Raw genomic sequence first — 15,409 nt, 5'->3', positions numbered from 1 at the left:
ATTGCATTTAGCAAGCCAGTACCTTGATATTTTCATAGATTTGAGATTCCATGGTAGGAAAATATTGACTTCACTGTTAACAACATGCCAAGCTCATTCATGAAAATAAAGATCTATTTACTATATACAGAGAAACAACTTTATTAAGGTCTCAGACTAAGCGCTTTTGTTGCTGTTCTCATCATTCTCCGTATTACAGTTGCTCTGTATTTCCTATTCAGAAATATTTCAAAGAATTTTGTTTTCAGAACAACAGTATTTCTGCTTCCTTATGTTATTTAAGACATGAATTCCAAGCAGTCTGCACTGTACTGTACAGAAGTACAACCTCCTTAACATCATTTTATCTTGGGTTGAACTGAAGATTGCAATGACAATCAGCATACTTTGAGAAGGAAGAACTGCCTACTTCAAGGACAGAGGAAGGTACGCATTAAAAGTTTTTCCACTAGGAAAATCATTAAACCATACTTGCCTCAAGACATAGTATTTAGCACAGGAAAAATCAGCTTCACTTGCTAATCATTACTCAGGATTCTCAAGTTGCACTAAAGCCTAGTGACATCCTCATACTACCAAAAACAATTGTGTACAGAGTCTTACAGTCTTTTTCAGAAGAGAGTCCTAACTCCATTTCTCAGTTTTAGATGTAAGTTACTAACAAAAGTTCAAGAACTATTTTCATCTACTACTTCCAAGCTTGAAGAAACTTTGCACTTACTTTGGAAGCTGAGTAAAGGCAAGGAAGCCTGCTTTTGAAGCCACTAGTCGTCTTACTGCTTGGAATTGGCTTTCAAGCTCTGCATTAGATGCTGCAATATCCCCCTCCTGGGAGAGCAATGCTGTTATGGCATTATTAATGAGCTTCTCTTTGTTTTCTGAGAAGAGACCCTAGTTAAGAAATAACAATTATTAATTTCTTTATGCAATAGCAACATCTTAAAATGGTGGGTAAAGGCTTTATTCTTACATCTTGTGTAACTGCATGTAGGACTCCACTGTAGGAAATGTTAGCATTGAACCTGAACACAGCATCTGCAAAGTTTCCGTCTGGAAAAAGACATAACAAAAGTTAAGTGCACAGTACCTGACTCAGTATCTGGATGCTTTAAAGAGTAGTATAAACATTAAAGCTAATGTAAGAAACATTAGCTTACTTGGAGGAGCAGCCAAAAACTTCAGATGAAGGCTCTCTACTTCTTCTTCTACAGGCATACTGAGTAATCCCCAACGCTGGCCTTTCTGTGTGGAGGTCATTTTCACACAGACATCTCTATTACCAGAAGCTCTCACTCCATCCAACAAGCTTGCCAGGAGAGAATCTCTGGGTTGGGACAAAGACACACAAGCACAATTTATATCACAGAAGTGGTCCTAAAGAACCAAGTTATAAGAAAAATGGAGGAAAAACAAAAAATCACATAACGAAAAGCAGCAATACTTGGAATCTCTTATTAACACCAGCGCCAACAGCTACATCTCTGGAAGAAACCACTGACTTTCAAGTGTTCCTTTATTCACTGTAAGGAGAAAGCTGAGTTACACCCAGTATAGCCAGCTGCAGCCTTTCACTAATGGGATCAATTCTAGATTATCTGTTAATGAGTTACACATATTGTGAGCCAATTTATCCCTGTGCTTTCTGCAAAACCTCACTTAGCAGGATTAGACTGTATTACTAACTGTAAGTGCACTCAGGGACTGTTCTGTTGGTTGTTTTAAATAGAATCAACTAAGACTGTCTCAAGCAGAGAGCTCAAAGGGTTCACAGCCTTCGCATTTCCATATCACTTAGTCAGTACTTTCTTCCCTTGTTTCAGAGATACTACTTAACCAAGCACAGCACACACAGAACTATATTGATTAGGAGAAACAGGCTGTATCTAACTGTGCAACACCCTTCCTGTTCATCAGAAAACTTCTAGACAGATTTGCTCAACGATGGGATGAAGATAAATGGGAGAGATTTAGTTCCGATAACAAATCTTGATTTGTAAGTGGCAGACTGCTAGAACAGCAATGCTTTAACTCTGACCCTCCAAGGGTCAGAATTTATGGAAGCTCAGAAACTACAAGCACTACAATAGCAACTTCATTTGAATCTATAACGCACAGCTCAGTTACCTTTCTGTTGAAGAGTATTTCCGAATTTGTCCTTTGATGAATTCAATGGTGAAAAGCTGGGGGTTTTCACAGTCACACACTATTGCAAATACCTAAAAATAAGGGACAAGGATCATATTCCTGAAGCATTGTCATTTAGTTACTCTACAAATTAAGGTTTACATATACAATCAATTCCTATCTTTTAGAGCTTTGATTTGAAAAAGCGGTAGAGAGAAAGAATGCCCCTTACCTCGCCTAAAGGTTTTAAAGTTGCAATGTTATAGGTAGCTGGATCCCGCTCAACTAAGCAAGCTTCTGTAAGAGCTAATACTCTTTTCACAGGTTCCTTATAAAACAAGACAGGCTTGTTAGGAAAGAGAATACTTAGTACTTAACAGGAACCAACCATGTTTAGTCTGATAGCCTTACCAAGTGTCTAGGTGTTATTTTTTGAACCACAAACTCCGCTAAAGATGTTATAGATTCATCATTGCTGTACTTTCCAAAGCGAAGATTCAAGTATTGCTCAAATTCTAGAGATTCTTTCCTTATTCGCAGAGAGATGCCTATGAAGTTGCCAGCATGCTCTATTGCGCTCTTGATAATTTCCTCCCTCTGCTCAGATGCAAATAGGTGCTGCAAATTTTGTCAAGAAAAAAAATTAACAGATGAAAAATATGGCACAGCTGAAGCAAATCACACTTCTACAAATAATCCTCCACCATATACTTAACAGTAGGGAATGGTCCCAGCAGCTGGACTAGCCTTTGCTAAGTGCTTGGTATAAAGAGTTATTTATTACGCAAGAGATCCAGTATTAAGTTCACATTTGCCTTTAAAAAAAAAAAAAAATCTATAGCAGCTATTCCTATAGGATACCATGCTACACACTGGTGTGCCATTAAAGTTATGGTCTGCATGACCTGCCTGTCCACCCTTGGCAGCAGACCCTGACAGCCTGGCAGGAGTGAGGAACCAGAGAAAGTAACTGGGACTACCACTGGCAAACTGCAAGGTTACGACAGCTCTAGAGGATCAATTATATATTACTAGTTTTATGCCAGAGAAAAGCATGCTGCGGTACAGAAGACATGGAAACCCTGATCTAGTACTATTTTGTTAGCAGAGACTGAAGTAGTTGCCCCTAGGAATTGATTTATGCTTAATAATGTAAAGTTCCTTTTCAGCTGCTTACAATACAGTACACAGAAACCCTGTTATGATTTTAGAACCAACATTACACTGCAGTATTTCCCAAGCAAAGCTGCCAAGTAATCAGATCACAGGTCTAAAGAGGCCACAGCATCACTGATTGATCTATTTCTGAATAGAATCCCTCTATCAGTTAGGCAGATTACTAACACGCTACCAGGCACTTCTGTAACTTTGAGAAATGACAGGAAATTCCACATCCACATTACATTCATATTTACTACCTGGAAAACCTAAATATTTCATCCTTTGTAGTTCTTAAACATGTAAGACATACAAACACAAAAACAAAAGAAGTAACCCAACAAAATCCACACTAAAAACCCAAAACCAAACTCATACATAACTCTCAAATATTTTAACTAAATTCCTTTCCTTTTAGGATCTGTCCATAAGCCTTGAGGCTCCCACAGTTGGGTCTCAAAGATGCACATAGTTGTATACTCAAACTATTTTAAAGCTTCATTATTAAATATGCAGCGACAAATATCCTAATCTTAATATATAATAATATAAAATATATAATAATATAATAAATATCTTAATCTTATCCTATCTTATTTATATAAATATAAATAAGAACCACACAAAGATATTTTGATTTAATACTCACCAATCTACTAAATCCTCCATAGAGGATACAGAAGCCTCCCTGATAGCCAGTAATATCAACAAAGCCTTCAATGTTTCTGTAGTCATAGGAACACAGGACTTTATTTGTTGCAGGATCAATTTGGTCAATACCTCCAGGAGTCACTTCCAAAACCACAGCTTTCCTTGTATCACTCCAGTGATGCTTATAGCAGTTATACCTCTGCAGAGAGAGCTACTTTTAGACATCTACACACACTCCTTTACTACAGCAATAATTCTCTACTTAGCTAGTAAATTCAAAAAATTGTATCAGTTCTCTTAATGCTCTTATCTATATTAAGAACATTATGAAGCAAAGGAAACTAGCTGTCAACTGACAAGGAGGTCACAGCTTAAGCAATGCATGTTGAAGCAAGAACAGAATCCCAAAAGAGCCATTCCCAAAGGATGTAAGTTTCTCTTGTTGCAGAAGGCAGTTAGACAAGGAGATAGCATTTACACCAAATGCTGTTATTCAGCTAATTAAACCAAGTTAAGGTAAGCTTATCATTATATTGAATACTTTTCATCTCCTGCAGTCACATTCCATTACAAATACAGACTTACTTAAATCAACAGAAGTTAGAGGTCCATGTTAGAACTACATTAAGACAAAGGGGATCCCCATATTCCAGCAGTGTCACTATACTCATGAATCAAGATTTATTCTATGCAATACTTTAAAGTACTTAAAGTAGCTTTTAAGCACTTGAAGTGCTATCTTCTATGACCAAAAGACAAATATAAAGTCCAGCTCTATACACTGTCTTGCTTATTACTGTATTACCACAATTCAGTAAATACCAATCTTGCCTGTAATCTGACCTACAGAAACCCTTCTAGGAAGCATCAAATGTTCAGGACATTATGCAGAGAAGCATTTGGAGTTAGAAAGTAAAGTGCTAGAAGTAGCGAACATTGACTAATGAATCAATGTTTTTCTTCTCTCCAGATAAGAACTCCACATGGCACAGCCCTGTATTTCAACAGCAACATTCAAAGTCCACATACGAGCATAAGGCTCAGGCCAAGTGAAGAGACCTCAAATATTCTAGCGGTAAAGAGGTTCCCGGTATTTGAGAAAAACTCAAATTGAGAAAATTGAGAAAAACTCAATTTTCTCTTTTCAAAGACTTCAGATCCAATTCACAAAAGCTATTTTAGGTAGCATATGTAGCAAAAGCATAAAATACATGAACAACGTTTAAGTCTTTAGACCATTTCCTTAAACTGCACATGATCCAGACAAGCCAGACACTTACCCGTCCTGTGATTTTTCCTTCTGAGAAGTCTGTCCTGAATCTCTGTTTTTAAAAAAGTTAACCGTGAATAATTGCAAATATGACAGCCAATCTAGCCAGAAAGTACATTTAAGCTGACTCTCTTTTATGGGACTCATATTAAGCCTCCTCAGAAGGCTCACCATTCCACTGCAGTTTAATATATTCAGTATTTCGAGCTTTACTCACTGTTTACAAATCATGCAGTAGTACTTGCTGCAACTGACACTAGATCGAGTTCATTAACATAACAGCTCAAAAAACTTGCTTTCCTACTTTTTATGCAGGGAAAGAAAGCATAATAAGCTGCCACAAATGGTAATTGTAACCAAGTACTTACTGCTTGCTTGAATGAAAATAAAAATAAAAAAATCTTACCAGTGCCTCTGTAAGGAGTTCTGTTCTGTGCTCTGTGGAAAACTTAAGTGTCTCAGATTTTTTTCCACTCCCTTTGCGAAAAGTGAGACTAAATTCTGTTCCTTGTCCTTTTCCAACAGGAGAAATACTACAGATATCTCCATAAGGCCACTAGACAATTGAAAGTAATTAGGTTATACTGTTAGTAATTTTAAAACTACACTTCCCTCCCTCAAAATCCTTAGAACCTGTAATAACCCAGGGACGGGCTGCAATGAGATGACAGCTACTATGCTACGTGACAGTATGAGCTTGAGCTTCCTATTTGATACCGTGCAAAGTAAGTAAGTGTCCTGACTCCCTTTAGGGACATGGCTTAGCAGTGATCAAACTTATCCCAGTTCCTTCAGAAGAGCACAGCCAAAGGCAAACTACTACTTGTTGGCCAATAAAGAGAAATTGCCTCAAAGTACAAAAACCTACTGGGTATTTGTAGAGCTAGCAAAGGTAACACAGACCCTCTGTTATGTGTGCTTTTGTACACAGTTGCCACACCTTCTGGCTTTTCTGAGATCTTGTCAGACTAGATGGCTCTAAAGCCTGAATGCCACTATTCACTCTGGATAAAGAACCCAAGTCAAAAATCAACTTCAAAAATGATAGTTACCTGATTTGTAACTTCTAGTGTGTTGGGGTTGTATGTGGTGATAGCATGGGTTCCAACTGAAAAGACTCGCTTATATCTAGAATACAAAAGAGTGTTAAGTTTCTCCAGAAGTCAAATGAAAACCCCTGCTGAACTGCAAAAACAATGTTAAGAAGATAAACACAGGTCTTTGTTAGGAAACAGATATGGAATTTTCTTTGGTGTTAGCTTGCAGTTTTACCTTTATAATACGTTAAGCTCTTCTGTTCAATGTATCCATAGAGGGGACATGTAAGTTAAATACGACCAAATATATTTACTTACGCATACCTTTTCCTAAGTTAATGGCTAAATCAGGATCAAAGACTCTTGGAACTTGCACTGAAAGGTTATACCAGACCATAATAAATTCTAAGAAGGCTACACAGATAGGGAAAAAACCCCAGCCATTCCCACAATATTCTAAAGCATCCGTCTGAAGCTGTCTCAGACAACAGTTTAAACACGAAATCCAATGAAGACACCTGGTCACAATACCATACCAAGTCCAAGTACTACAAAGGCCAAGCCTAATTGTCTTCGTCTTGAGAGAAACCAAAGCTACTAAACTCTAGAAAGACTCAGATCACTGAAGTCATTATACATTGGTATCACAAATATGTCAGCTGTCCCAGGCCTTAAAGAATAGCTATATAAAGGTAGTTGCTTGTGTTTCAGATGTATCAGAAACAAGCAGCAGTGAGCTAAAGCTAAGGAATTTAGATGCATCAAGTATAAAATTGAAGCCTTACCATGGCTTCATTTGCTAGATCATCTTCAAAACAATACCCTGAACAAATAAAGACTCTTCACATATTTCTGAATCTAAAAGTTTTGCAACATAACTAAGCAAAGTTTGAAACAGCAGATTATTAATAATACCATTAATAATAGCTTATTGTTTGAACAAATCATGTTCTAGGGTGCTTCTATCTGGAAGCCATCTGGCCCAAAAAGTAAAGCCAAACTTGAACCAGAGCCAGTACTAGTAAGTATTGTCTGACTAAAGCAACAACATCTGAACATGGATGCCTTTCTTTAACTTGAACTAAATAAAAATATTTTGGCTAGTTGTCCATATCAAAACTGATTCAGTGTAGAAATTTAGTTTCAGTTCTGGGCAAACTGTGGGTTTGCTTGAAAAAGATATTACCAACCAGATGCTTAACTACTCTGAATCTGTGCCATGTTAGGCACTGCATCAAGAACCAGCAGGTCACTTCTTCCATCCTTCTCTGCATTCTTGTGTTGCAGTCCCTTCTCTCTCACTTGACAGGTCTGCAGCACAAGTCATCATTCCTGTATAAGGTCAAACTTTGCATGGGCTTCAAATATATTCAGAGCAGCTCTCACATATTGCTTATAACAAGAAGGTCAAGAGCATCTATCTGACAGTCAGGCAATCTCACAAACTTAATACCCTTCCATTTTCCACTATTATTCAAATAAACTGGTGCACGTTAAAGCCTTTACTGGCCCAGAGCTTACCTAGGAATTAAAACAAGTGTTTATTTTCTTCAAAGCTTGGGAACATCTGTACTGAACTGATCTGCCACCTTAAGGATGCTTAACATATAGTTGCAAAACCCCTTTGTTTTTCCACATAGTTGAAATTTCCTTATTTTAAGACGCAAGTCAAGAGAAGTCAAAGTAATGAAGCAGAATGTTTGAAGCTACTCTAGCTGCTAATACCATTATATTCAGCCTGTCAAAGAATGCTCCATTTCTTAGTTCATAAGAGCAAATCAACTGTTCCCTCTCCTCTCATTGCACAATTTACGTAGGCATTCTTTTACATGACTTATTTATAAGGTTCGTTTACGTTCTTTAGAACAGCATATCACAAGTAATAAAGCTCTTTATTACTTGCTCAAGGTTTTGTTTACTTACTTAGCCTACTATGAGCTGCACAGTCCTTTGTGACAAACATCTGCAATATTTACTCAAAACTGAAGATCAGCTTCCAAACGTCATAGCATCTTCCTTTTCTCTGCTCACAGTCAAGCCTACATTTTCAAGATCTAGGAAGCATTTATTATCCAGCATTCTTAATATGTGATGTGACAAGGAACACAAGACAGAACAGCAGTTTTGCTGAGTGGCCATTTCCTTTATTTCCTCTCCCTAGATAAATTCAGAAGACCCAAGTCTTGTTGCATAAACAGAGGAGATTCAGAAGTTAGCTCTTACACATGGCCTACTCTTGTTCAGAACTTCACCTTAAATATATTCATACCTCCAGGACTTGAAGAGCTTACTATTAATTATCTCTCAAACTACTCTGCAGTACTGTCAAATCCCAGGTTGTTTTGAGCAGAGTTGAAGCAAATGTTCTCTTCCCAGTAAAAAGGCTACTGCCTATTCACTAATTATTTCAAAGCACAGTAGAGAACTTTATAATCAGAATGAACCTAGTAGACAAACATCATACCACCACACCAAACAGAAAAACAATCTTAATTTTCCAGATCTACAGATTAACACTGGAGCATCATTTGTACAACTAGAAAATACTTCACTGACACACACAGAGCCCATATTCAAAGTGACAAATTCTATAAGTGGTCAAAGTGATTCAGGCTCATTTAGGACCATACATTAAGTTACTGCTTTTTTTAATGTTATACATAGATTATACTGAGAATGTATAACTATGAATTGAGTGGACTAAAGAATTCAAATATTAAATAACTAAAAGCCAAATGAGCTTCTGCTGGAAGAAACAAGAGGCAACTACTTACTAAATTCTTTTTTTTTCTTCATTGTAGAACTAACACACCACTGAATTTTTAAACTAGATCTATTCTAGACTTTAGACTTAGTCTGAAGTTCTATAAGACTTCTATAAGTGTATCAGAACATTACCATCAGGGTTCAAGATCCTAACTTCAAGAGCTTGCCTCAGGCTCTTTAATGAAAGAAGTTGGGCAAAAGAAGAAATCTGAGGTTCATGTATTTAATTTTCACCAAGTGGCTCACATCACATGCACATTAAATTTGCACAGAAAATTCTGAGGAAGAGACCAGATATTTTCTGTTGCAGAACAGAAGGATTAGGAGGGACAAACTGTTCAAATGTTATACCTCAATATAATATCTTATTGTTACTAAGGGAAATAGTTTATACACCCATGAACACATAATTCTGATCATAACTCAGGTAAGACTAAATTTACACAAGTACTGGATACAATTCTACTGAGATAAAACTAAACATCAAACAATTTCTTTCAAGTCAATCAAAACTCTGTCTCAGTAGAGGAAAGATTTTGCAGCCAGAGAGTTGCTCAGTCTAGTCTGGACTCTGAACTACCCAGAGTTTTAATTTTTGCTGACAAAAAAGCAGGGAGCTCTTTGATTAGACACTGAAGCAACCTCATGGTTCTTCAAAGCACAGCTCTGAAAGATCTGTGACTGCTGCTCCTTGCAATCCCATCCTCCTTTCCTTCTTAGTATTCCCAGTCTTTGATAGGATGGATGTGTCATACAAAAAAATATCAACCAGTTTCAATTTACTGGTCAGGCAACAAGTTTGGACAGTACCTCTTCACATAACCATTAGAATCAAGCAGTTACCATGCTCCCAAGGTGCAAATAACCCACCCTCTTTGTTATGCTGAAGTTTAGATAGCAAGGAAAAGCCCCATTCTACAGAGATATACTATCCATGTGAAAAGGAACAGTGGGTAAGGATACCAAATAAAGTTCTATAACAGCTGACTTCAAACACAGTATAACAGATATCAATTATGATAACTTAGTGGATAATTTCATTAGACATTCCCAAGCTTTTGCAGACAGAAGCATCACTAAAAGTTCATCTTCATATCCACAACCCCCATTAGGGTCAGGTTTATTTCTGTCAGCAGAATTCTTCAAATTATCTCAGTTAATAGTAGAACAGATAATCTATTACACAATGTGTTAAGTATATCTGTGTACTAGTGATCCTCATCCATAAAAGTACGTAAGACACTACTCTCCATAAACCTGTTCTGAGAAGAAGCATTTCCACTTTAAATTTAGTGTTTTATATAGTACGTTCAAGAGACTCAGAAGTTAAGTCAGGTGGTCCATTTCAGAGCTACACTGCAAAGTGCAGCTCTGAACATAAGCAGAGGAAGGCTATAACACAATGTTTAAAATCAAAACTGGTTCTAGTGAAAATATATCCAATTCAGAGACTGAGCAGCAGGAGCCTTTAGTTCAGTTTTCATCCATCAGTTGGATGAAGCTAAAACTATGCGGTTAAATCCAGTAACAGAGAGAAATGTCACACAAAACAGTAAAAACAAAAAACCAAAATTAAAAAAAAACCTTCCAACTACTTACTTTCCCCTCCATGAATGTTTTGTTGTATAGAAACAAGCAAGATCTCTGTTTTCTCTAATTATATTCATTCTGCGCCAAGACCTGAAAACAAAGGAGACATCCTGTTAGCGCTCAGGATTTTTATTTAAAACCAAAGTTCACTAATCATCAATATGCTTCAAGACAAAAAGACTGTTTTTAAACTTATGTTTATCAAACAATGCATGGCCCAAGTTGCACAAGAATTACTAGTTTTCTCACTGAATTTGTTACACTAGTTACTCCTTAGCAGTACCAGGTTCCAGTAATTAATGCACTGTTTGCCATATTACAATGACTCAACGTTCACTGCATCGTTGCACATTCAAATTCAAGTATATTTTATGTCATCTCCAAAATGCTTTACTCCTGAAAATTGTGTAATATCAAAATCATTTGAGCAGCCTCTACCCTTAACTCCATCTAAGCCAAATTCCTGTTGCAATTTTTGCAATAAACACCAAGGAGATACCTGGATACATAGAACAGTTTGTTTTCCAGTCAGAAACAGAACTTGAGGTTTGGAAACTTACTTATTAGCTAAGCATTGTGATTAAAGAGCTGACTAAGTACCATTCCTGTGCTGTAAAAGTTTAAGCAATGTCACCATTAACATCCTGATATGTTTATTTCACACAGGAATATCTATTCCCTAAACACACACAGAGAGGAATTTAGTGAAACTTGCCCACAACTGCTTGAGTGGATCATTGCTTTAGGAGCTAAGTTCTAAGGAATGCTTCTGGGCAATACTCTCTTCCATGACTGAAGCAGATGCACATTGAGAAGTTAGGAAATTACCTCCCTTTTACTTCATTATCGCTGTTATTATATATACAAGGAACTTAAGCAGACATTCCCTATTTAAGTACAAGAGTAAAGCTGTCACTCTCCATTTACTGTTACAGCATTAGTTTTATTTTCAAATGTGTTAGAATAGGCTTCCCTGTTACTGATTGAAGATTGGTACTACTCTCAGGTTCACCCCAATAACATGGTGGCATCCTCAAAACATCACACACTGATGCAGGTCTGCAGGAACTCATATACACAGCTTGCCTCAAGCAACTCTCAAGCAACCCAACCCAAGTCAGTAGCCCACTGAAAGTTAGATAACAACCCATTATCTTTTTACATTCAGTTAACTCTGCTTGATCTGACAAAGGAAGATTTCTTATTTTGAGATAGGTGACCTGTAACATTAGCTCATTGCTAATTTCCACCCTCTACGTCAGGTTATTTTCTTTCTGAGCAAAGGTTGTAGAAGATACGGAGTCAAACACAAAGAATGGATAACCTGATCAAAACAAACTCTAGAATTCCTTCCCTCAGGTGAAGAACCAGCACAATCATCACTACCTACTGAAGAAAACTTGAAGTACTGCCTCTGGGAAGAGAGAAGGGCAGTATTTACATGTTTCAATGACTCAATCTTTGAGTTAAATCTCCAGAGTTAATATTCCAATGACTTTTAGCAAGTTGAATTCTCTGAAGATAGCTTTTGGAAACAAAGTTTTATGAGGGGCAAGATATTCAACAGCAGTATTATTACTGACTGCTGACATCTACCTGGACTTGTGCAAAGCATTTGACACTGTCCTGTGTGACATCCTTGCCCCTAAACTGAAGTAACAAGATTTGACAGATGGACCACTCAGTGAATATGGAATTGTCTGAAGGGCTGCACTCAAGGAGTTGCAGTCAGTGGCTCAAGGTTTAAGTGGAGATAGTGACAAGTGGCATTCCTCAGGGGTCAAGACTGAAACTGGCACTGTTTCAACACCTTTGTTAGGGTTACAGACAGTGGACTCTGCAAGTTTGTTGATGACACCAAGCAGTGTGGTGCAATCAACATGCAGAAGGGAAGGGGTGACATCTAAAGCAACTCTGACAGGTGTGAGATGTGGGTCTGTGCCACCCTCTTGAAGTCCAACAAGGCCACATGCAAGGTCCTGCACTTAGGCTGGGGCACCCCAAGCACAAATACAGGCTAGGTGGAGAATGGCTTGAGAGCAGCCCACCCAGCTGCTCTGGGGGGTATTGGGTGTTGGGTGATGAGAATTGGATACAATGTAGCAATGTGGGATCTCAGCCCCAAGAGCCAACCCCATTCTGGGCTGCATCAAAGAAAGCATGGCCAGCAGGCCAAGGGAGACAACTCCTCCACTCTGCTGTGCTCTTTGTGAGACCCCACCTGCAGTACTGTGTACAGCTCTGGTGCTCCCAACGTAAGAAAGACATGGACCTGTTGGAGTGAGTCCACAACAGAGCCACAAAGATGATCAGGGAGGGAGCTGGAGCACCTCTCCTATGGGGATGGGCTGAGAGTTGAAGTTGTTCAGCCTGAAGAAAAGGCAGCTCCAGGGAGAACTTTTAACAGCCTTCCAGTACCTAACAGGGCCTACAAGAAAGCTGGGCAGAGACTTTACAAGGGCATGTAGTGATAGGACACGGAGTGACAGCTTTAAACTGAAAGAGGGGAGGGTTAGATTAGATGTTAGGATTAATTGCTTTATTGTGAGGATGGTGAGGCACTGGAACAGGTTGCCCAGAGATGCTCTGGACACCTCATTACACCAGCCCTGGAAGTTCTCAAGGCCAGGCTGAATGAGGCTTTGAGCCACTTGGTCTAGTGAAAGGTGTTCCTGCCCACAGCAGGGAGGCTGGAACTAGATATCTTTAAGGTACTTTTCAACCCAAAGCATTCTATGATTATTCCTTAAGATCTCTATTTTCCTTGGTTTATGAACTATTATTATTACCATGGATAAGAATCAAAACAGTACATTCTACCCAAACTACACAGACCTTACTCTACAGTAGCACATTATACATCTGATAATTTTGTTTTAAAGTTATCTTTCAGAACAATGTGCCAGACACTCAATCTTCATGCCTCTCTTTCAAAGCCATTTTCTTGACATTGACTAAAGTATTAGTAAAAATAAAATAAGAGGCTTATAACAAGACTAGCTCCACTAAGTACAGGATTAAAAGATCTATTTATCTGTAATTCCAGTTTCACCAATACCAGACTCCCCTGACCAGCTCTATTAGGTTTTCCAGATCTGAACATCACTTACTCTGGAGTATTTAAAACAATATGTTCTCAAGGTTGCAAACATCTACTCCTAATAATACAGAACTGAGAAACACTCATTTCTGAGCTACCAGCAGCTTCCAGCAATTTTAACACCAGCATTTAACTAGATTCAGGATACTGATATATGAAGTATTGTATCTGAAGTGCAAGTGACAAATTCATCAGGCTGAATTGAATTTGAATTTTTTTGTTTAGATGAAAACTACTAAAATCATTAAGCTTTGATGTCTTACCCACTGCTGCTGGACAGTGATTGCAACTGTCCCTCCTACTGAGTAGACTACCACAGAGGCACTATAAGCCCAAGTCTAGTAGCAATTAATTCTGGTACACATTTTCCAGCAGTTTAACAGAGAGAAAGGCTAACAATAGCCTAGTGTTCTGAGCTGCTGTGTTAAAGTCTAGCAATCATTTTCCAGTTGTCTCTGATTCCACAGTAAGAACAAGACAAAAAAATAGTTTGTACCAAAGACAGAGATACTTTAGAAGATACCGAGCTGTTCTCTTCCTTCATTCACTCTGGCAGAACCAGCGTGGCATCACTCTTGCTGCACTATGTAGAATGCGATGCACTGTAATTTTGGCACCTAAGACAGTATAACCATTGACTTTGCAACAACACATCAGGTTTTAGCATTAATCAAGTTTAGCCATATTGCCAGTGTAATATGGCTGTGTAATAGTGATCTGCTTAGTCATATCATATTAATTTCCTAAAATACGAGTTCTTGTTACCTATACTTCTTCATCCTGCATTCAAGAGACCTTTAAAAAGTTAACTGACTTACCACAAAAATTGATTTAAATTTGTTATTTCATTCATAAAAGCACCCAGGACAATAAGGCCCCAATTTTAACAATCATCTCAGTGTCCTAGGGTGCCTTGGAGTAGAAAACTCACAACTTCAGAGGTCATTTTGAATACTTTACAGCACAGCTATTGCATATCCCATACTGATGGTTTTTCAAAGGTTTGCTACTAGAGAAACACCCAGTTGTTCTATTTCTGTTAGGGCAGAGGCAAAAATTACTTTGAAAGTAGCACTTTGTAAACATGTTTTGTTTGGTTGAGAGTGCACATGCTAAACACAGACTATAGTAAAATAATTCAAGGATTCTGCAGGCAAAGTATTGTCTACAACTTGCAACTTTTTTTGGGAGCCTAACTAAAGCACTCCCCAAAATATCCCCTGGATATTTTAATAATCTTTTTCACAGGACTGAAGTTAAACAATACTTTCCTATTTGGTTCTTTTAGTACTCTAAATAGCAGTGAAACAGCTTTAGGGGAAGAGCTCAAACCACATTTTTGCATGCCTCATGTACCAGAAATAGCAACCCCTTAAACTTAAAAGGCCTGAACTCCTTCCAGGATTCCCCCTGCCCCAGAGTTTAAGCTACACAGAATCATAAAATACTCTCAGTTGAAAGGGACCTTTTACACAGGCAGGTATATCACACAAGCTATGTTCAACTTGCATGCACTTTCCACTTTTCCAGGATTTCACATTCTTTAGACAAAACTACCATCTGGGAAAACAATCTATTTCAGGAAACCGAGACAAGTCAGTCTCAAACTATCACTTGTGGAGTCAGAAGAAAAGCTGTGACCTTGCAGGGATCATAGCAATAGGCACAGCTGTAATTACAGGTAAGTTTCCTTCAATTTATTAAATAACGTGG

General features: G+C 38.0%; 1 protein-coding gene across 5 annotated transcripts in view; it reads right to left on the bottom strand.

The window, feature by feature from the left end:
* Positions 1-15,409, bottom strand: part of DNAJC13 (DnaJ heat shock protein family (Hsp40) member C13) — a 57,555-nt gene that overhangs the window by 38,522 nt on the left and 3,624 nt on the right. For all 5 annotated transcript variants that reach the window (XR_014849826.1, XM_085051262.1, XM_085051261.1 and 2 more), the window contains exons 2-12: positions 10,606-10,686; positions 6,256-6,331; positions 5,610-5,759; positions 5,214-5,255; positions 3,932-4,132; positions 2,536-2,742; positions 2,357-2,452; positions 2,125-2,216; positions 1,158-1,324; positions 971-1,050; positions 722-891 (exon numbers count right to left, since the gene is read on the bottom strand). Coding sequence is in view for 4 of the 5 variants with exons in the window: in XM_085051262.1 (XP_084907388.1) it covers positions 722-891; positions 971-1,050; positions 1,158-1,324; positions 2,125-2,216; positions 2,357-2,452; positions 2,536-2,742; positions 3,932-4,132; positions 5,214-5,255; positions 5,610-5,759; positions 6,256-6,331; positions 10,606-10,686 (1,362 nt within the window). In the remaining variant the exon portion in view is untranslated. The remainder of the gene's footprint in view (positions 1-721; positions 892-970; positions 1,051-1,157; positions 1,325-2,124; positions 2,217-2,356; positions 2,453-2,535; positions 2,743-3,931; positions 4,133-5,213; positions 5,256-5,609; positions 5,760-6,255; positions 6,332-10,605; positions 10,687-15,409) is intronic.

Source organism: Lichenostomus cassidix, chromosome 2 (assembly GCF_008360975.1).
Source record: "Lichenostomus cassidix isolate B80296 chromosome 2, HeHo_3.0, whole genome shotgun sequence".
Lineage (NCBI taxonomy): Eukaryota > Metazoa > Chordata > Aves > Passeriformes > Meliphagidae > Lichenostomus > Lichenostomus cassidix.
This window is presented reverse-complemented; position numbering and strand designations above follow the sequence as displayed.